This window comes from Oncorhynchus kisutch, linkage group LG6 (genome assembly GCF_002021735.2).
Source record: "Oncorhynchus kisutch isolate 150728-3 linkage group LG6, Okis_V2, whole genome shotgun sequence".
NCBI lineage: Eukaryota > Metazoa > Chordata > Actinopteri > Salmoniformes > Salmonidae > Oncorhynchus > Oncorhynchus kisutch.
Genome location: NC_034179.2, coordinates 35,408,230 through 35,431,279, shown reverse-complemented (window position 1 = coordinate 35,431,279; position 23,050 = coordinate 35,408,230). Strand labels below are relative to the sequence as shown.

The 23,050-nt window shown below is 40.9% G+C and overlaps 2 protein-coding genes across 7 annotated transcripts; one reads left to right on the top strand and one right to left on the bottom strand.

Moving 5' to 3' along the window:
- The first annotated feature begins 159 nt into the window (after positions 1-159).
- LOC109892134 (ER membrane protein complex subunit 6-like) lies at positions 160-1,916 on the top strand. Of its 6 annotated transcripts, none has more exons than XM_020484563.2 (2): positions 160-215; positions 513-1,916. In XM_020484563.2, the coding sequence occupies exon 2, from the start codon at positions 549-551 to the stop codon at positions 882-884; it is 336 nt and encodes a 111-aa protein (XP_020340152.1). In that variant the 5' UTR covers positions 160-215; positions 513-548; the 3' UTR covers positions 885-1,916. The 6 variants fall into 6 exon arrangements, with proteins under 6 accessions (XP_020340152.1, XP_020340151.1, XP_020340150.1 ...); XM_020484562.2 differs by having other exon boundaries at positions 171-360; positions 516-1,916; XM_020484561.2 differs by having other exon boundaries at positions 171-360.
- Positions 1,917-2,168: 252 nt separating this feature from the next.
- On the bottom strand, positions 2,169-22,663 carry p2rx5 (purinergic receptor P2X, ligand-gated ion channel, 5). Its single transcript, XM_031826661.1, has 13 exons — positions 22,270-22,663; positions 13,606-13,756; positions 12,608-12,679; positions 11,916-11,991; positions 11,502-11,586; positions 11,006-11,086; positions 10,012-10,153; positions 6,112-6,245; positions 5,841-5,934; positions 5,681-5,746; positions 3,440-3,522; positions 3,099-3,320; positions 2,169-3,014 (listed from the first exon to the last, which is right to left on the bottom strand). Exons 1-13 carry the CDS (start codon positions 22,518-22,520, stop codon positions 3,002-3,004), a joined length of 1,470 nt encoding a protein of 489 aa, XP_031682521.1. The 5' UTR covers positions 22,521-22,663; the 3' UTR covers positions 2,169-3,001.
- Positions 22,664-23,050: the final 387 nt, after the last annotated feature.

Below are 23,050 nucleotides of genomic sequence, written 5' to 3'. Positions count from 1 at the left end.
ATAGGTCACAACAAATACATCTTAAAAATATCACAAAATGTGAAGGTAATTTAATAAAATAAAATATTTGGGTGATTAAAAGTAGATAACTGAACACATTCATCCACTGACTTCATAAAAAGCGAGCAGTTGATACAAAAACAAATGTCCCAGAATGCATTTAACAAGAAAATGGCCGATTCAGAATGACGGGTCGCATCTGCTGTGCAAGCTAGGTTGAATTTGCTTTATTTCTGTAATTACATTCCAGCAGCGAAGCCGTTAGTAAATACATTCTGTGGGAATATTACGTGTCACAAACGATGTCCATTTGATGTGTTTGTGAAGTAAACGAAGCACTGTATATTATTTTTTCATTCGGTGAGTTACCAGCTAGCTACAGTCCAGATGTCAATTTAGCTAGCACTTTCGTTAGTAACAAAATAGGCTAGATTGACAAATGATTCACAATTTGTTCAAGATCATGAAAGTATTAGGCAACATGTAATCAATAATGCATTTTTTTGCAGCAGCAGCTTTTATCGTTGGCAATCAAACCAAGTGCAGACATGTCCTCAGTCATCGTAGCAAAACGAGAGGGACCACAGTTCATCAGCGAGGTCGCTGTGAGGGGCAACGCCGCCATGCTGGACTACTGTCGGACGTCTGTGTCGGCTCTGTCCGGGGCAACAGCGGGCATCCTTGGGCTCACAGGACTGTACGGATTTATCTTCTATTTCCTCGCCTCGTTTCTACTCTCCCTTCTTCTAATCCTCAAGGCTAGTCGCAGGTGGAACAAGTGCTTCAAGTCTCGGAGGATGCTCTTCACAGGAGGGCTCGTTGGAGGTCTTTTTACCTACGTCCTGTTCTGGACCTTCCTCTACGGAATGGTGCATGTGTACTAATATAGCTGACCAGAATGATTTTGGTTTTAACCCTAATGTCAGAGAAATGAATATTAACTGCCCACACACTGTTTGTAGATATAGGTGATTGATGAAATATGTTAGATTAACTGTTTATATTGGATTTGATTTAGATTAACTGTTTATACAGCTATGTGAAGTACACTATATACAAAAGTATGTGGACACCCCTTCAAATTAGTGTATTTGGCCATTTAAATTTTTTGGTGAAGTGGAAACGTCTAGGAGCAACAACCGCTCAGCTGTGAAGTGGTAGGCCACACAAGCTCACAGAACGGGACCGTCGAGTGCTGTAACATGTAAAAATCGTCTGCCCTCAGTTGCAACACTCACTACAGAGTTCCAGACTGCCTCCGGAAGCAACATCAGCACAAACTGTTTGTCGGGAGCTTCATGAAATGGGTTTCCATGGCCGAGCAGCTGCACACAAGCATAGTGCCAACTATAAAGTTTGGTGGAGGAGTAATAATAGTCTGGGGTGTTTTTGGGGGGTTCGGGCTAGGCCCCTTAGTTCCAGTGAAGGGAAATATTAACGATTCTGTGCTTTGAACTTTGTGTCAACAGTTTGGGAAAGGCCCTTTCCTGTTTCTGCTTGACAATGCCCCCTGTGCACGGTCCAAACAGAAATGATTTGTTGAGATTGGTGTGGATTGAATTTGACTGCCCTGCACAGAGCCCTGACCTCAACCAAATCAAACACCTTTGGGATGAATTGGAATGGCGACTGCGAGTCAGATCTAATCACCCGACATCGATGCCTGACCTTACTAATGCTCTTGTGGCTGAATGGAAGCAGGTCCCCGCAGCAATGTTCCAACGTCTAGTGGAAAGCCTTCCCAGAAGAGTGGAGGCTGTTATAGAAGCGAAGGGGGGGGGACCAACTCCATATTAATGCCCATGTTTTTGAAATGAGATGTTGGACGAGCAAGTGTCCACATAAGTTTGGTCATGTAGTGTATAAGTCAGCAACTCTATTTGTATACTAATAAAATATTTATCTCATGCACTGAACTGCTGCAATATGTTATTGTTTCTCTGCTCTATTGCGTCTATAGGATAACTGAATTTTCCAAGTTCTCTAGCAGTTGAAATTTTTATAATAAGCATATCTAGGTTATAAACATGGTGATAAGTAGTAGGCTACAGGGTGATGGGCCTGATACTAAATATTTGTATGGCGATTGCCCATAAAAATGCATTACCAATACAAAAATGTTTTGAATATCAAGCCAATACATTACAAACCACTCCTTTAGTCACAGGACATTTATATTTTATTTGACCTTTATTTTAACAGGGAAGACATTTTGAGATCTAGGTCTCTTTTTCAAATGCGCCCTGTATAGTACAACATAGGTATGCACTAATATATATATATATATATATATATTTTTTTTTTAATACAAAAACACAGTCATGGGAAGCACAAAAAAAACATCACAAATCACTCAGAAAAAAAGTTACATTCCTTCACAAATAAGTCCCCAGTCAATACATGATGGAAATGACAAGTAATCACATTAAATGCAAAGTATTTATGATAGACAACCTCACACCCAGTGTATTTTCCAATGACATGAGAAAGCAATTGTAGGCCTAATCTCACGATATGTGGAATTCCATAATATGACTCACAAGGATATAATTATACTACAAGCTCTCTTTAGGTGTGAAGGAACACCATCGTATGATTGCATGATGCATTATGCTTCCATCTTAAACAAATATAATACCATAGAAATGCAATAGTGCTTTTTCTCTTTGATAAATATCTCGCTACGTAGAGCGTCTGCATTGTCATTGCGCCAGTAAAGTGTAAGGCGAGGAGAGCATTTCCATTTCTCTTTGCTAGCCTATCAGTCACCATCATTTCCAATCAGCACACACATCACTCTTGAGACATTGGAAAACCAAAGCCAAGTGTCAGCATCAGCAACCTCCGCTGGTAGAGAAGAAGGAGGGTGGGCATCAGGATCACCACCTCACCCACCCTCGTTTCCCTTTCCACCTGCTAGAGGACCCGGTCTAGCCGTCTTGACGATAGCAGCACCTCTTTCTTTGTCTCACGTCTTCCTTGAAAAACAAGTCTTCTGACCTCAATCGGCCAACCTGTGTTAATAAAGGGTAAATAAAAATGTGTCTCACTCTGAATTAATTGGTTAGTGTCGTGGTCGTGGAGGGTGAGTATTATACCGTTGCCCCACAGTTCGCGGAGAGAGAATATGAACCTCCTTTTTCTCCCCAGTTTTAAGGTCCTGTTTCTCTGTGTCCTGAGTGGCGGGCTCTGGTTTCTCCTCTTTTTTCGTAGAGAGTGTGGTGAGCTCATGTTGTTCCCCAGCATGTGTCCTGTGTTTTCTTGTGTCTCGGTTCACCACTGTCTTCGCACTCTCTTTGTGCTTCTTAATCCGTTCTTTCCTGTTAAAGGGATGTTTTACAGAGCAAGCAATCCCAGACTTCAAATACATACTTTAATTGATTAAAATACAAAGTGTAAATTCTGTATTTAATAGTAATACCATGTCATGGTGTCTTACTTGAGAATCTCAAATTTCCTGTCTCGGAAGTAGGAACTCGTGCTCATCATGTAGATGAATATCATATCGCACACAAATTTTCCCTGAAACGAAAAACAAACACAAAGCCCAGGTTTAGGTCAAGACATACAATAGATCACAGTAATCAGTATGATATAAATAAAAAAACATAAGGCTTGAGGTAACTTCTTTAGGCCATAGCAAAAACATAAGGCTTGAGGTAACTTCTTTAGGCCATAGCAAAAACATAAGGCTTGAGGTAACTTCTTTAGGCCATAGCAAAAACATAAGGCTTGAGGTAACTTCTTTAGGCCATAGCAAAAACATAAGGCTTGAGGTAACTTCTTTAGGCCATAGCAAAAACATAAGGCTTGAGGTAACTTCTTTAGGCCATAGCAAAAACATAAGGCTTGAGGTAACTTCTTTAGGCCATAGCAAAAACATAAGGCTTGAGGTAACTTCTTTAGGCCATAGCAAAAACATAAGGCTTGAGGTAACTTCTTTAGGCCATAGCAAAAACATAAGGCTTGAGGTAACTTCTTTAGGCCATAGCAAAAACATAAGGCTTGAGGTAACTTCTTTAGGCCATAGCAAAAACATAAGGCTTGAGGTAACTTCTTTAGGCCATAGCAAAAACATAAGGCTTGAGGTAACTTCTTTAGGCCATAGCAAAAACAAAAAAACACTAAGTGTCCTGTGAATGTAAACAGCAAACTTCAAAGAGCTGTCTTCTCTGATAAATAATATGACTAATATGACTAAAATCTTATACAAGGGGGCAGAGGGTTTCTGAATCCCAAATTAACCCCTATACACCCAAGGTACTCCTGTAGGTCTGACAGAATTTGATAGGCAAAAGAAAATGTAGTCATCTTGCCAGTGTTGGGGAAGCTACTCTGAAAGTATATTTTAACAACATAATAAACTACCAATTACTTCACACTGGATGAAGTTAAGATACAATAAAGCTACTTAAGAAATAAATCCCTTAATAAAGCCCTTAAGAAGTAGTTCACTTCATCCAAACTACTAGGTGAAAAATGTTCATATAAATCTTACATTTCATAGACCACAAATTGCAAGAACAGATCACTTTGTTAACGTTGTTATTTAGCCTATTAAACAAAAAAACATGTCTCAAGTGAGAATTAGGCAGGACTAATGCCAAAAACGAGAGGAAATGATTCCCTACTTCACCCATTTTTGGGTGTGTAGTTCCAATAACAAAAGTAATTAACTACTGAAAACTACACTACTTAGATTTGAATTTAGTCAGAGAGGAAAAGGCGAAGCGATTGGTTTTACTCGGCCCAAAATCTGTCAACATTTTTTTTATGGAAGTCAGTGTCGAATTTGGTCAACAAAAAAAAAAGTATTGCTGATTTGTTACGTGGGGCTCATTTGATTGAATATAAGTTTCATAATGGTTAGGTTGTTACGAATGCACTAATATAAGTGAAGGCAGGCACATGGCATTTCGGCCACTTTGATAAAACGACTATATTGGGGTTGTGCCTGTTATAGAAATACATCATGGATATAACCCATTTCAGCATGGACATTGCTATTGAGGCCTTCCACCATTTTAAAGTAGACAACTGGGTGGTGATTGCTATGAGTTGGGAGCGAGCAGCCAATGAAGAAGAAAATGGACTACTTTAAAATGGAGCTTCAATGGCGCTGCCCATGCTGCCACGCTATAATTGCACAGATACAAAGATGAGTCCTCTATCTAGCTCTATGGCCTGTTGTTCACACATATCTGCCCTCTCATCGGCTAGAATGGTCCCACCTGATCTCTCATCCTCCTGCATAACTTCCATCTTTAAGGAGTATTCTATTGTTAGAGCGGTCACCGAATATCTTGTCAATATAATAGGCAATCTTTGATTTAGTTAAACGACCACCAAGGTACTGCAAAATGTAGTTAAATTACTAGTTGATTTACACGTAGTTCATTACTCCCCAACACTGCATACTGCTTACGCCTACCCTATTGTTTCAGATCTACAGGAGTGCCTAAGCAAGGGGATATGAGCTAGACATCGATTTGGAATTAAGAAGATGACTCTTTCATTGAACAATGACAGGGGATCGCTCTCTTGTGGTGATTATTCAAAATAATTTGATAACATCCAATCTGGCCATGCTACATTACATAGAATCCCAGAGGAATATATTTTGGGGGACCAGTATGTCTATTGGAAACAAATGAATACACAAATCTATTAAAATACTTACCATGCCCATAATAGCGAACCCAGTCCCAATAGCTATTACTGTGGGAATGATGTTGAATTTTCCAGCCTGAAAAACACAATAAAGAACATTTGATCTGACAGACTGTAATATGAATACTATCAACACATTCAATTAAGTGTAGCAAGAATCACTCTCATACCCGTCCATTCACCATGATATCAAAGCGAATCCCATAGACTTTATATAAAGTCCGGAAGCTCTCTCCAGCTTCATCTTTGTAATACCGGGCATATCTGGAAAACAAACAAATCAGCTGTTTGGAACAGAAATGTCAACAACTGCCTGGTAGAGATAGATCTGAGATTAAATGCAGCCTTATTAGTTGAAGCTAATACCTTTTCAGAATGAGGGCATGGATTATTATATCTGCTTGAAGTACAATCTGCTTATTAATGCATGTCAAGATGTACCTGAAGTTGTAGCCTGACGTGACAGTGCTGTTTAAGTTGATATCCAAACGAGTAAAGCTGTACTTTGGGTTACACTGTGAGTAGTCCTTATCCAAATCACAGTTCCACTCAATCAGAATTCCAACTGACCCACCCTGAGAGAAAGAGAGAGGGTTAGAGATAGAGAGACAGAGAGAGAGAGAGAGATAAGCGTTGCTCTAAATATGGAGGATGACTCTATTGCAGCGCTATTCAAGATGTACTTTCTTGTTTCAAATATTTTTTATTAAACACACACAAGCCCCCCCCCACACTTAAGGAGAGATATTGGTCTGTATGACCCTACCTCTTCTGGATCTTTACCCTTCTTATGTATAACTGTAATGAACGCTTCGTCCAAAGTAGAAGGGAGAGCTCCATCCTCATTGGCCTGAACCAACATTTTGTGCAGGTAGGGAGAGAGCATGTTGCTGAATGTTTTATAGAATTCACCAGGGTATCCATCTGGGCCCGGGGTCTTGCCACTCTTTAGAGATTTAATTGTTTCTTGAATTTCATCAAGAGATATTTCCTTATTCAGGAAGTTAGAATCTTTCTGGTTCAGGGCAGGAAGATTAGTCCTCCAAAAATGTTTGCATAATTAAGGGGTTAGGATCCGCTTTAGATGTATATAGAGTCTCATAAAACTGCCGGAATCTGTCATTGATGTCTTTGGGGGAAGAGAGTAATTCCCCAGATGCAGATTTAACTTTGTGAATCATTCGGTCACTCACATTTTTTCGAAGTTGTCTGGTGAGTAATTTGTGTGGTTTGTCACCAAACTCGAAATATTTTTGCTTGGCATAGAGAAAAGATTTAGCAATTTTAGCTGAGAGAATCTGATTATATTCTAATTTTAAAGAGGTCATTTTTTTATGTTTCTCCATAGATTCTTCCTATCCAGTAAGTGAATTTGTCCCTCCAGTTCTTCCAGTTTTCCTCTGTTTTGCCTACTCCTGGCAGCCTGAAAGGAGATGATACAGCCTCTCAGATAAGCCTTCAGTGTTTCCCACAATAATGCTGGGGAAGTCTCTGTGTTGTCGTTGGTATCAAAGAAAAATGTAATTTGGTCTTTAAGATATTCACAGAATGTTAGTTCTGTGAGGAGCTGAGGATTCAACCTCCAGACCCTCTCGTTTGGTACAATGTCACCCAATCTCAGGGAGAAGGTGAGTGGACTGTGGTCCGAGATTGTAATATCATGATACCTCACATTACAGGTATAGGGGAGTAGTCTAGCATCCAACAAAAAGTAGTCAATTCGAGTGTAAACATTGTGAACATGAGAGTAAAAGGAGTATTCCCTACCCGTAGGGTTAGCGATCCTCCATATATCAAATAAGTTAGTATTTTTTATGTAGGTATTCAAGAATTCGCTTGCATAGGAGGTAGGGGTTCGCCGGGTAGAGGATCTATCCAAATATTGGTCTAGCACACAGTTAAGGTCCCCTCCAATGACCAGGTTAGTATGGGAGATATCTGGAATCAGGGCAAGGACTCTTTTGAAAAAAGAGGGGTTATCAATGTTTGGCCCATAGATATTTAGTAGAGTTACTGAGGTAGAGTGGATTTCTCCTATTACGATCACATACCGACCCTCTTTATCCGCAATAGTGGTTTTATGTAGAAAGGGAATTCCTTTCCATACCAGAATCGCTGTGCCTCTCAATTTGGCAGAGAAGTTAGAGTGATACACTTGCCCCACCCACCTACACTTAAGTCTGCAATGAGAGTTATTTTTCAGATGGGTTTCTTGCAAAAATATAATATCAGACGAGAGTGCTTTCAAGTGGGCTAGGACCTTGCCTCTCTTAATTGGTTCGTTTAAACCCTTGACATTCCAGGAAGTGAATGTAAGCCCCGCCCTCCTCTCGTTTGTAGTTCCTATAGTGGCCTGCATAACATGTAACTTGATAAAAAGGTAAGAAAGTGCACCAAACCACCACAATCAGCATATGTAGCACCTACACCCGAGCAGTATCCAACCCACCCCTCCCCCTGCAAGCACCTTTACTTCCCACCCTGTACCCCTAATTTCCCCAACACTTACACCCACATTAAACAGGCATGCACAAACAGGAGAGAAAAAAAAAGGAAAAATAAAAATAATAAACACATTGTCTGGCCGATGCCAAAGAAGCACGGCGCGACCTCGAACAAGAGGTAAAACAAAAATAAAATCCCAACTATATGTTCACCTCTCACTATACTAGAACTTCTACTAACATATGAACTGAGGAGGCTCCCGTGAATAAAGTGTTCAGTTAGCATCTAATAAACCTAAACAGAATAAGTTGCAACTTAAACATATTGTGCATTTAAGCGTCATCCTGGGTCAATCCCAGAGATAAGCAAGATATAGCCTCAAGATTATATTGCTAAGCACTGCCGGTCAAAAAATAAACCATCCGCGGCCTCCTGGGTGGCGCAGTGATTAAGGGTGCTGTACTGCAGCGCCAGCTGTGCCATCAGAGTCCCTGGGTTCGCGCCCAGGCTCTGTCGTGACCGGGAGGTCCGTGGGGTGATGCACAATTGGCCTAGCGTTGTCCGGGTTAGGGAGGGCTTGGTCGGTAGGGATGTCCTTGTCTCATCGCGCACCAGCGACTCCTGTGGTGGGCCGGGCGCAGTGAGCTCTAACCAAGGTTGCCAGGTGCACAGTGTACCCTCCAACACATTGGTGCGGCTGGCTTCCGGGTTGGATGCGCGCTGTGTTAAGAAGCAGTATAATAATAACAAATAAATAAACCATCCGCAACCGACATAGTCAGCCGTACCTTTACATACTGTGGGTCAGGAGATTGGAACAAGGATTTGGTGCCTGTGCAGAAGGTAATCCCTCAATCTCACACAAATTATCAAGGAACCCACCAAGTACAACCCTAAATCCGTAAACATGGGCACCCTCATAGATATCATCCTGACCAACTTTCCCTCCAAATACACCTCTGCTGTTTTCAACCAGAATCTCAGCCATCACTGACTCATTGCCTGCATCCGCTATGGGTCCGTGGTCAAACAACCACCCCGCATCACTGTCAAACGCTCCCTAAAACACTTCTGCGAGCAGGCCTTTCTAATCGACCTGGCCCAGGTATCCTGGAAGGATATTGACCTCATCCAGTCAGTCGAGGATGCGTCGTTCTTTAAGAGTAATTTCCTCACAATCTTAAATAAGCATGCCTATAAGCATGTCTACACTTGTTGTATTCGACGCATGTGATAAATAGATTTGATTTGATTTGACATATGGTAAGAATGGCTCTGGTTAACTATTGTTTTCTTCTATGCTGAGTGTCCTGCTACACTAACAACCAGAGGTAGTATTTACTTGTAAATGTCTAACCTGACCTTGCTGGGAAGTTGAGGTGAGGGTACGTTATACAGGGCTCTGTGTCAAGCCACTTAATAGAGATCTAACAACTGTTATGTTTCATAATGTTGTTATTATGCAACCATAGTTGTTATTCATTTCAATTTCATGCCTAATGACGGCAGCCTACATGGCAAAAGTCTAATTAAAGGTCATCAAAATAATGGTAATTACCTAACTGCCTGAAAGCAAGCATCATTATGAAATGGACTGAAGGAAGAGAGACCTACATCCCTCCCACACTGCTTGGATAGCATGACGAAGGCCTGAAAAACATAATTCGGACGCACTGTTAAACTAGAAACCCAACCCTGATTACTGACTGTTTAATGCATTGTATTGAGTGTCTTTCCTGGGTAGGAACGTACTGTATGCTGATAAACCTTTGTTTTTATACAACATTGCTGCCCCTCTATGCCAGCTCTGCCAGGGAAAAAGGTCACCTAACCTCAATGTGACTACTTGGTTAAATAAAGTGTACATTTCAAAACAAAAAGATTGTAAATCTGTACCACTACAGCCATGTCCTGAAAGTCGTGTCCAGTCCTGCTGACCAGGTCTCCCAGACGAAAGATGGGGCAGTAGGGTTGGAGGATGTTGTCATAGGAACATCTCTTTAGATAGGAGTCATTACCGGTGTCCAGAACATTTGACCTGAGGGGAAAGAAGACAGAACAGGACAAGTAGCTTTTAGCTATGTGCTTAGTAGTTCAGTATCATACTTTTCCTTGTCTAAATCCCAAAAAGGTCATAGGCCTAAAACATAATAAACTGAGCAGTGAAGTTATCTTATCAGCTTCAAATAACAAGCTTTCTCTTTGACCCTTACTTAGATAAGGAATAGCACAGAGCTACATATCATATCAAGTAACTTTATAGATCAATTACTTCATAGTTTAGACATTTTACATTCAATACACACAACGTAATCAAAAGATCTACAACTGAAATGATCAATTGGCAGAGGTCTGACGTCTCTGTAATTTCCAGGTTAGGCTTGGAAAGACAAAACCAATGTTCTAGCTGATTAAACCTTCTACAACAAACTTATTGGCATGAGAGCCCAGTGAGCCAATCAGATCTGTTTTAACACCTGTTCAGGGCTGGGCCTGCTCTGCTGTCAAGGACGTCTCAGATGACCTCCACACACACACACACACACACACACACACACACACACACACACACACACACACACACACACACACACACACACACACACACACACACACACACACACACACACACACACACACACACACACACACACACACACACACACACACACACACACACAGCTTTGGTGGTATATAAATAGAAGGGACTATGCACCCTCATAGCTATTCAAAGCAGTGCTAGGACATGTATCCCCCACTGCCCAACTCACACATACTTACTGATCTATGTCACTGACACTGACTGTGTCTGTAGGGACAGACAGTCTCTAGGGACTACTTTGAGGTCTGTATGAACAAGCACCACTTAGCACCACTCATAACCACTTACTTGGAGAATTCAAACTTTGGAAACCTGACAAAGTTCTTGATGTAAATTGTGAAGTTTTCTGCCTTGCTTAATAAAGCCTCCCTGGAAATAAAGTGGAAAAGTGTTAATCCAGAGTGACTGCTACCTAATGGTAGATAATCAGGACAAGGTACTTCATGCTGAAGTACATAGGATCTTAATATTTTGTTGCTGAGAATTTTCCTCCAAAGCAAGAAATGCAAACTTGTAGGGTATTTGAGTTTTAAAAAGGCTTCTAAAGTTTGTCATTTCTACTTTGACATTTCAGACCTGATTTGCCCTAACAAAATAATGTATCAACCACTACAAAAATGTCCATTAGTTATAATCCACATAATAATTCACATGTCCTGTTGCTGCAGGATTATATTCCTGCTGTAGCAAATTGGCTCAAATTAAGATCCTCAATCTTTAGTGGAGGGTCAATGCAAAAGTGAGTATTTCATTATTTTCACAGCAAAAGAGGATGAATTCTCACGAGGGTTTCCGGACCGTCTCGACGGGACACCAGCCATGTATCTCACAGGTCCCTGTAGAGTTTAAACACAATCCAGTCTTTACCCCTGCAGGGAAAAGCAAAGATCCCTGTCACCATCCTGGAAAGACATAATATTCTGGGTGGAAATTAAGGGGAATGGTAACACGTAGGAGATCCCAGAGTTGAATAATTTTGACATGCAAAATAAAACAATTTAAATGTCAATATCAAGGAATTTTTTAAGAGAGACATGTGTCCAATTCCAACCCTGGTGATTCTTATACACTTCCTAAAAATGAGTGGTAATGTGCATTTAAGAGAAATGTGACCATAACCAGTGTTAATCTGTAAATAAATGTTATCTTGGAAATTGAAATGAGATAGACTGCCCCAGTTGACCATATTAGTCCTTACCATTGCCAGCTATTACCACTTCACCCTCGGCACAATCCTCATTGTTTACACATTGGCCATCTGGCACCTTAGGGCTCTGGAGAAAAAAGGACACGTTGCTGGAGTTGAAAATGCAACCCTGTATTCAAAGCTGTGTATTGAAGAGCCTAGAGACGACGGCAACATACAATAGCATGGTGAACACAATAGGGAGTATCATTTGAATGCTAAAGCTTTTTACACAATGTTATTGGACCAGTGAACAGTGCCACATCGCCCCCTTCATACTATGAACATTTTTATCATTTTAAATATAATTAATATATTTTCATAACTTTTCTGAAAATCATCATAACGGCACCGAAAGCCTACTATAATATCAAATAAGCAAGGTCAAGGTCAAGCCATCTCTCTCTGGGGAAAAAACTGTTGGGCCTACTAAGGCATCATAATTACCTGCTATAAGCAGTTTGGATTCTGACATCCGCCCCAAATTACCAGTCGATTTTCTGTTTACTTTGCCATATATGGTGAGAATACTTGCATCATCAGTGCAGAGTTTAATTTCCTTGTTTGATTGGATCATTAAAGTATTCCTATCTCAGCTGCACAGTCATCCAATCTCTATCTCAGAATTGGGGGATCTTTCAAAATAAAGTCAATTAACAAGATTTTTGTCTCGATTACGGTAATACAATATTGCTTTCACTCACCTCAGCACAGAACCCAAGCCTCTGATTTGGGGTCTCGAGGTAGTTTGTAACAATGAAGAAGACTTGTTCACCCTGAAAATCAACAACAAGCTAAAATGTTGGACACTATACTTTCCTCGGTCAGGTTAGTTAGGGGACTGTGTATTAATTGTACAAAATCAAAGCCCTAAATACATATTAATTTATCAAAGCTTTTAATGCCGCAAGCTTAAATGTAAATAGCACAGCTTCTCACTCCATATTAATATAGCCTTACAAAAGGAAGGAGATCTGACTGGGCTCACCATGTGGACAAGAGCAGACCTTTCTATTTAATCTGTTTATCACTGAGTCGCTAAAGGTTAAGAGAATTATAGCAATTAGACTTGGGGGACAACCCTCTCTCTTTTATTTAACAGGACAGATGAAATGGTTTGTCCCTTGAGGAGAAAAAATACTCAGTAGTTTATAGTTAAAAATGTACAGTATATAGCGAAATGTGTGATTGTCCTATTGCTCTATAGCCTGCAAAGTATAATGTCCAATGACCCCAATCATTGCCTTTTCCATGACCTTACAAAGTGCACATTATTTAAAGACATCAGACGTGTTCTTGATAATAATTGAAGAGCACTCTAAATACATGTCAACTTATCATATTCTAAAACTGTATGTTCAAAATAGCTGACAAACATGCTTATGCCAGTGTTTGTAAAAGTGTACTATTCTCATGGCATGGTCAGATATACTGTCTCTATTGATGTGATATAAATCTGCATGTGGTGTCATGTTATTTAAAAAACTATTTCGGTGTGATTGAAAACTGATGAAAGTGAGTTAAGACCCCATAAAAATGTGACTCATTGTACTTGAAATATACAATCAATGACTTGCTGTATCACTGATGAGCTTCAGCTTCAACTCAAATAGACTTGAATGAATCATCTAGCAGTAAAGCTGTGTACTGCGCCAGCTTTACCTGTGTACATAAAATCTCCCCAAAAGTTCCCGGATCTCACCGTTGGAGGTATGACATAATCCTCAGCCCCCCATAGGTAAAGTCCAGATTCTGTGCTGTTGGTCATGACCACTCCTTTCAGCTTGGTGATGACAGAGCTCTGGACGGTCTCTTCCCTCGATTGGTACCCCTTCTTATACACTAAGACCCACCTGAGAATTTAAATGCACTGGTTATTGATTGATTGATTGATTGATTGATTGATTGATTGATTTCTTACATTTAGTCTAAGCCTCAACTTTAATTATTATAATTTTTTTAATCGTTCTAACTCTGTCACATTTGAAAATGTTGAGCCGTTGTCAGTCGCATATAGAAATTACATTGATGGTAATTTGAACAAACTGTGAACAAATTACAGTTTGGGCCTAATGCCCTGGATATACAGTGCCACGCGAAAGTATTCGGCCCCCTTGAACTTTGCGACCTTTTGCCACATTTCAGGCTTCAAACATAAAGATATAAAACTGTATTTTTTTGTGAAGAATCAACAACAAGTGGGACACAAACATGAAGTGGAACGACATTTATTGGATATTTCAAACTTTTTTAACAAATCAAAAACTGAAAAATTGGGCGTGCAAAATTATTCAGCCCCTTTACTTTCAGTGCAGCAAACTCTCTCCAGAAGTTCAGTGAGGATCTCTGAATGATCCAATGTTGACCTAAATGACTAATGATGATAAATACAATCCACCTGTGTGTAATCAAGTCTCCGTATAAATGCACCTGCACTGTGATAGTCTCAGAGGTCCGTTAAAAGCGCAGAGAGCATCATGAAGAACAAGGAACACACCAGGCAGGTCCGAGATACTGTTTTGAATAAGTTTAAAGCCGGATTTGGATACAAAAAGATTTCCCAAGCTTTAAACATCCCAAGGAGCACAGTGCAAGTGATAATATTGAAATGGAAGGAGTATCAGACCACTGCAAATCTACCAAGACCTGGCCGTCCCTCTAAACTTTCAGCTCATACAAGGAGAAGACTGATCAGAGATGCAGCCAAGAGGCCCATGATCACTCTGGATGAACTGCAGAGATCTACAGCTGAGGTGGGAGACTCTGTCCATAGGACAACAATCAGTCGTATATTGCACAAATCTGGCCTTTATGGAAGAGTGGCAAGAAGAAAGCCATTTCTTAAAGATATCCATAAAAAGTGTTGTTTAAAGTTTGCCACAAGCCACCTGGGAGACATACCAAACATGTGGAAGAAGGTGCTCTGGTCAGATGAAACCAAAATTGAACTTTTTGGCAACAATGCAAAACGTTATGTTTGGCGTAAAAGCAACACAGCTCATCACCCTGAACACAACATCCCCACTGTCAAACATGGTGGTGACAGCATCATGGTTTGGGCCTGCTTTTCTTCAGCAGGGACAGGGAAGATGGTTAATTGATAGGAAGATGGATGGAGCCAAATACAGGACCATTCTGGAAGAAAACCTGATGGAGTCTGCAAAAGGCCTGAGACTGGGACGGAGATTTGTCTTCCAACAAGACAATGATCCAAAACATAAAGCAAAATCTACAATGGAATGGTTCAAAAATAAACATATCCAGGTGTTAGAATGGCCAAGTCAAAGTCCAGACCTGAATCCAATCGAGAACCTGTGGAAAGAACTGAAAACTGCTGTTCACAAATTTTTTCACAAATGCTCTCCATCCAACCTCACTGAGCTCGAGCTGTTTTGCAAGGAGGAATGGGAAAAAATGTCAGTCTCTCGATGTGCAAAACTGATAGAGACATACCCCAAGCGACTTACAGCTGTAATCACAGCAAAAAGTGGCGCTACAAAGTATTATCTTAAGGGGGCTGAATAATTTTGCACGCCCAATTTTTCAGTTTTTGATTTGTTAAAAAAGTTTGAAATATCCAATAAATGTCGTTCCACTTCATGATTGTGTCCCACTTGTTGTTGATTCTTCACAAAAAAATACAGTTTTATATCTTTATGTTTGAAGCCTGAAATGTGGCAAAAGGTCGCAAAGTTCAAGGGGGCCGAATACTTTCGCAAGGCACTGTATTAAAGCTTTCATTCATGTGCTGAGTCATAAGACATAGAAATGTCAAGTGCACTCTATAACACTGTCTATATTGTATGATTAAAAAAATATATATAAATATATTATTTTATACTAATACAATTGTTCAGAGAAAGGGAATTTGTTTAACAAATAATATAAAAGAAGTCTCAAAAAGATAGTATCCCCTGTTTTAAATACTCCAGCAGGGCCCTTGCGAGGATAACGACACGGAGCCTCTTTCTAAAATGTTTTATGAGATTAGAAAACACATTGGGAGGGGTCTTAGACCATTCCTCCATACAGAATATTTCCAGATCCTTGAAATCCTTCATCTGCACTTAAGCCTTATGGACTGTCCTCTTCAATTCAAACACAATGGGGTTCAAGTCCAGCCCCAGTTAGTCCATAACATTCTGAAACCATATGTTTCTTAGAGCATGGCCAGATCGTGGTTGTCCCAGGGTTATTTTGCATACAAGCTTTCCACAATTTCATTACTTTATTAGCATAAGATTTTCTGTAGGTTTCCTCATGGTTCTATTTAAAGTCATGTTCTCAGAACATTCAGAGAATGTTAAGAAACAACGTTCTTCTGTGGGAATTTCAGTACTACAGAATAATGTTTCCTACAGGTTTCCTCATGGTTCTATTTAAAGTCAAGTTCTCAGAATGTTCCGAGAACGTTAAGAAACAACGTTCTTCTGTGGGAATTTCAGTACTTCAGCATACCGTTTTCTGTAGGTCTCCTAATGGTTCTATTTAAAGTAATTTTCTCCGAATATTCAGAGAACGTTAAGAAACAATGTGGGGATTTCAGCACTGAGGCATACCTGCTGGGAACACACTCATTCAATCAATGTTACATCCATGTAATTTCAATGAAATTACATTGTACCAATGTGAAATAGACGATGAATTGACATCTGTGCCCAGTAGGTGATGTTTTCCGCAGGTTTCCTCATGGTTCTATTTAAAGTCACGTTCCCAGAACATTAAGAAACAATGTTCTTCTGTGGGAATTTCAGTACTTCCGCATAACCATTTCTGCAGGTTTCCTCATGGTTCTATTTAAAGTGAAGTTCTCAGAAGATTATGAAAATGTTCCATAAAAACCACAATAAAACATGAGTAACGTTCAAAGAACATCCTAAGAATGTTATTTAAAAACATAAACATTCTGTTCTAGCCTAGTGGCCAGAGCATTGGGCCAGTAACTGGAAGGATGCTGGACTGAATCCCTGAGCTGACAAGGTAAAAATCTGTCATTCTGCCCCTGGGCAAGGCAGTTAACCCAGTGTTCCCCAGACGCCGAAGATGTGGATGTTGATTAAGGCAGCCCCCCGCACCTCTCTGATTCAGAGGGGTTGGGTTAAATGTGGAAAACACATTTCAGTTGAATACATTCAGTTGGACAACTGACTAGGTATCCCCCTTTCTCAGCGTTATAAGAATCTTTTAAAGATAAATACACAACGCAGAGACAGAGTACGAGAGGTCAAGAGGATGAGAAGTCAATAGAATTAACGATCAATGGAAATAGTGTTTTTTCTGCAATAGGGAATTATTTTTTAATGGGTCAGAGACATAGGAGGAATTTGTCTACACAGTGAGCCTGAAATAGGATACTTGTTATTTGGCCATATTACAGAGAGAAGCAGTGCGACACAAACAGCAACACAGAGTTACCCATGGAATAAACAAACATACAGTTAATAATACAATAGAAAAATAAATAAACATTATTTTAATAATAATTAATTAATTAAAAATTTAAAAGTCTATATACAGTGTGTGCAAATGAGGTAGGATAAGGGAGGTAAAGCAACAAATAGGCCATAGTGTCAAAATAATGACAATAAAGCAATTAAACACTGGAGTGATAGATGTGCAGAAGATGAATGTGCAAGTAGAGATGCTGGGGTGCAAAGGAGCAAAATAAATAAATAACAGTATGGGGATGAGGTAGTTGGAAGGGCAATTTACAGATGGGCTATGTACAGGTGCAGTGATCTGTGAGCTGCTCTGACAGCTGATGCTTAAAGTTAGTGAGGGAGATATGAGTCTCCAGCTTCAGTGATATTTGCAGTTCGATCCAGTCATTGGCAGCACAGAACTGGAAGGAAAGGTGGCCAAAGGAGGAATTGGCTTTGGGGGTGACCAGTGAAATATACCTGCTGGAGCACCTGCTACGGGTGGGTGCTGCTATGGTGACCAGTGAGCTGAGATAAGGCGGGGCTTTACCGAGCAAAGTCTTATAGATGACCTGGAGCCAGTGGGTTTGGCGACGAATCTGAAGCGAGGGCCAGCCAACGAGAGCATACAGGTCACAGTGGTGGGTAGTATATGGGGCTTTGGTGACAAAACGGATGGCACTGTGATAGACTGCATCCAATTGCTGAGTAGAGTGTTGGAGGCTATTTTGTAAATGACATCGCCGAAGTCAAGGATCGGTAGGATAGTCCGTTTTACGAGGGTATGTTTGGCAGCATGAGTGAAGGATGCTTTGTTGCGAAATAGGAAGCCGATTCTAGATTTAATTTTGGATTGGAGATGCTTAATGTGAGTCTGGAAGGAGAGTTTACAGTCTAACCAGACACCTAGGTATTTGTAATTGTCCACATATTCTAAGTCAGAACCATCCAGAGTAGTGATGCTGGACAGGCGGGCAGGTGCGGGCAGCGATCGGTTGAAGAGCATGCATTTAGTTTTACTTGCATTTAAGAGCAGTGTTAAGGGTGTCCCAGTTTAGGTCACCTAACAGCACGAGCTCTGAAGATAGATAGGGGGGCAATCAATTCACATATGGTGGGGCAGAAGGTGGTCTATAGCAAGCGGCAACGTTGAGAGACTTGTTTCTGGAAAGATGGATTTGTAAAATTGTTTGGGCACAGACCTGGATAGTAAGACAGAACTCTGCAGGCTATCTCTGCAGTAGATTGTAACTCCACCCCCTTTGGCAGTTCTATCTTGTTGGAAAATGTTGTAGTTAGGGATGGAAATGTCAGGGTTTTTGGTGGTCTTCCTAAGCCAGGATTCAAACATGGCTAGGACATTTGGGTTGGCAGAGTGTGCTAAAGCAGTGAATAAAACAAACTTAGGCAGGAGGCTTCTGATGTTAACATGCATGAAACCAAGGCTTTTACGGTTACAGAAGTCAACAAATGAGAGCGCCTGGGGAATGGGAGTGGAGCTAGGCACTGCAGGGCCTGGATTAACTTCTACATCACCAGAGGAACAGAGGAGGAGTAGGATAAGGGTACGGCTAAAGGCTATAAGAACTGGTTGTCTAGTACGTTCGGAACAGAGAGTAAAAGGTGCAGGTTTCTGGGCACGGTAGAATAGTTTCAAAGCGTAATGTACAGACAAAGGTATGGTAGGATGTGAATACAGTGGAGGTAAACCTAGGCATTGAGTGACGATGAGAGAGATATCGTCTCTAGAAACATAATTTAAACCAAGTGAGGTCACCGCATGTGTGGGGGGTGGAACTAAAGGGTTAGCTAAGGCATACTGAGCAGGGCTAGAGGCTCCACAGTGAAATAAGACAATATTCACAAACCATGCGTAGCCGAGTGATCATTATGGTCCAGTGAGTAGCTAAGCAGGCTGGAGACACGGCGATTCAGACAGCTAGCAGGCCAGGGATAGCAAGCTAGCAGAAGGGCCTTAGAGGGACGTTGCGACGAAAGAAGTCTGTTGTAGCCCCCTCATGCAGTTACATCGGCAGACCTGCCGAGATGGATCAGCAGGGCTCCGTGTAGTAAAAGGGTCCAGGCCAATTGGCAAAATAGGTATAGTGGCCCAAGAAATTGTCCGAAGGGCCTCTTGAGCTAACAGTCTGATATGCTCTAGACAGCTAGCGGTCCATGGCTATCAGGCTAGCAGATGGGCTATTCAGGGGATGTCGCGATTGGGGTGCCTGTTGAAAAAAAACCTCGAGCTGATTACGTCGGTAGCATAGGCTAGCTCCAGGCTAATTGGTGCTTGCTTCGGGACAGAGACGCTAGCCATGAGTTTACACTCAGATAGCAGTTAGCTAGCTGCGATGATACAGGTGAAAAGGTAAAGAGCTTGCGGTACGAATCCGGAGATATGGAGAAAAAAAGGTCTGATATACTCTGGTTTGAATCGCGCTGTGTAGACTGGCAAGAGTTGTCTGGGCTAAAGGTTAGCTGATGTCCGCTAGCAGTGGTTAGCTGACTAGTAGCTAGTAGCTAGTTAGCTGGCCAGTTTCTGTTGGGGTTTCCGGTTCTGAAGTAAAGAAAATAGCAGATCCATACCACATTGGGTGAGGCGGATTGCAGAAGAGTATGTTGAAGTTGAGGTTAAGAAAAATATAAAAAATATAAGCGAAGAAAAAATATATAAAAAGATATATACACGGGACATGACAAGACGAAGACAAAAGACGTCTGACTGCTACACCATCTTGGATGCTTTTAGAGGCTGAAATGAGGCTGAATTAACTGTTTCACTGCCAGATAAGGCTCCGCTGACAGCCAGGTGTGGCGGTGGTAAGGATTTACTCCATGGTGCTGAAAAGAAAGCTCTGCTGTTGGGACAGCTTTATGTAGGGCCTAACTGTTTGTGGGCACCGTTTGTCACCGTTATTGTACAATTCCTGTATTGTTTAGTGTTGTGTTGTGTAGTGGCTATGCTGACATGCTAAAATAGCCACTGTGCCAATGTCATTTTGCAAACTCCAGGCGGTGCTATGGTCAGATGACATGAAACAAAAATGCTTTTTGGCCAAGCAATCAAATGGTAGGGTTGGCCTTTGAAAGAACAATGGATATGCAGAAAATACCTCATCCTTACTATGAACTATTTCCATTTACCGAAATTGCAATTATTTTGATATTTGTATAAAATTGTATCGATGAACATACAGTGCATCCGGAATGTATTCAGACCCTTTCACTTTCCCACATTTTGTTATGTTACAGCCTTATTATAAAATGGATGAAATAAAAAGTTAAATAAAGGTTACATTTATTACAAATAAAAAACTAATTGGACATGATTTGGAAAGGCACACACCTATAAGGTCCCACCGTTGACAGTGCATATCAGAGCAAAAACCAAGCCATGAGGTCGAAGGAATTGCCCGTAGAGCTCCGTGACAGGATTGTGTTGAGGCACAGATTTTGGGAAAGGTACCAAAACATTTCTGCAGCATTGAAGGTCCCCAAGAACTCAGTGGCCTCCATCATTCTTAAATGGAAGAAGTTTGGAACCACCAAGACTCTTCCTAGAGCTGGCCGCCTGGCCAAACTGAGCAATGGGGAGAGAAGGGCCTTGGTCAGGGAGGTGACCAAGAACCCGTTGGTCAATCTGTCAGAGCTCCAGACTTCCTCTGTGGAGATGGGAGAACCTTCCAGAAGAACAACCATCTCTGCACCAATCAGGCCTTTATGGTAGTGTGGCCAGACGGAAGCCACTCCTCAGTAACATGACAGCCCTCTAGGAGTTTGCCAAAAGTCACGTAAAAGACTCTCCGACCATGAGAAACAAGATTCTCTGGTCTAATGAAACCAAGATTGAGCTATTTGGACTGAATGCCATGGTGGTGGCAGCATCATGCTGTGGGGATGTTTTTCAGCAGCAGGGACTGAGAGACTAGTCAGGATCAAGGAAAAGATGAACAGAGCAAAGTACAGAGAGATCCTTGATGATAACCTGCTCCAGAGCGCTCAGGACCTCAGACTGGGGCGATGGTTCACCTTCCAACAGGACAACGACCCTAAGCACACAGCCAAGATAACACAGGAGTGGCTTCAAGACAAGTCTCTGAATGTCCTTGAGTGGCCCAGCCGGAGCCCAGACTTGAACTCAATCAAACATCTCTAGAGAGACCTGAAAATAACTGTATAGCAACACTCCCCATCCAACTCGACAGAGCTTGAGAGCGTCTGCAGAGAAGAATGGGAGAAACTCCCCAAATACAGGTGTGACACGAGCTTGTAGCATTCAATCTTCAATAGCTCTTACACACTTTGTGTAAGACTTTGAACATTATATATTCTGAATGGGGAGGATGGACAAAAATCGACACCTTTTATTTTTTTTAGATTTATTTTATTTATTTTTGCTTTCAATTTTCAATAGCTCATGACTATGAAAATGATATATTCTGAATTGGGGGAGAATCGACAAAAACCCACAGGTTTTTCTATTGAAAGTTGTTTTCCTTTTTTTGTTTTTCTATATCGAGCTTCAATAGCTCTTACAGAACGCGTGCCATGACTATAAAAATTATAGCTTCAAAATCGTCAGTCAGCGGCGCAGCGGTCAAAGCCACTGCATCTCAGTGCTAGAGTCGTCACTACAGACACCCTGGTTCGAATCCATGCTGTATCACAACCGGCCGTGATTGGGAGTCCCATAGGGCGGCGCACATTTGGCCCAGCTCTGTCCGGTGTAGGCTATCATTGTAAAAAGTTTAATAAAAACATTTTTAGCCCTATGTTTCATGATGACAGTTTGAACGACCTCAAAGACACCCAAAATGTACAATTAAATCTACTGTAGTTGCGACTTTGTATCTAAATAATGATTGACACTTTTAATACATGATTTAGTACATTATTTTTACGTCGCGAGCATGCAATACAATAAAATAAAACATGCACCTCACCCGATCACGTATAGCAGCACACAGATCTGAAAAACTCTAAATGAGATTCCCAATTTTCTGTTTTCAGCGATGACATATTTTTCTGTTTTAAAATTAAGGAAACCGAGGAAAAAGATTCTCCAAGTCAATTCGCCCATATTCCTGTCACCAGACTTCGACAGCCGGGTGACTGCGCGTGTGAGAATGACAGCACTGAAGTCAGTGCATGGGCATGGGCTATCATTAGTCAATTTATAAGAGGCTACTGCCATTCCAATGACCTAGCCCTAGGATAACCTACCATGAAAGCTGTTTAAGTTTCTGCTTTTTCTGCAAAATAATGTATAATTATAATTCCTAGGTATGATCTCAGATCAGCTAACATTAACAGGTTATTCTAGGAATGAATATATTTCATGACTACCTATCTCAAACATGACCCTCACCCACTACTATCTCTAGACTTCATCATTAAAAGAGTGCTGTTTTAATGCACTTTATTTCTGTCAATAAGCATTTAGAATATCTCTAGGTATAGACTAATACAACATTAATTCGTACAAGCTATCAAATATTAACAAGAGCAGCACTCTGCTGGTCTGGGCTGGTAAAATACCATTTTAAATGGAGTAGCAAATAAGAGCGAAAGTAAAAATAGATCCTGCGTAGGTTACCCGACACTGGTTAGAGTGGAGTGGGGTTGTGAGAGTTATTTCCTCACACCTTGGATTGAAATGTATAACACCATATTGCTTGTTAGAATGTACATAATTTAGGTTATTACCCAGACTGGGCCAGCCCT

Bases quoted from the DNA above. Each gene is read 5' to 3' on its own strand.
- LOC109892134 (XM_020484563.2), top strand. From the start codon at position 549: ATGTCCTCAGTCATCGTAGCAAAACGAGAGGGACCACAGTTCATCAGC.
- p2rx5 (XM_031826661.1), bottom strand. From the start codon at position 22,520: ATGGCAGTAGCCTCTTATAAATTGACTAATGATAGCCCATGCCCATGC. The intron at 6,246-10,011 runs GTACAGATTTAC...TCTTTCTCTCAG, and splicing joins TTCAGGACATGGCTGTAGTG to GGTGGGTCAGTTGGAATTCT. The intron at 3,321-3,439 runs GTAAGACACCAT...TCCCTTTAACAG, and splicing joins AGGAAATTTGAGATTCTCAA to GAAAGAACGGATTAAGAAGC.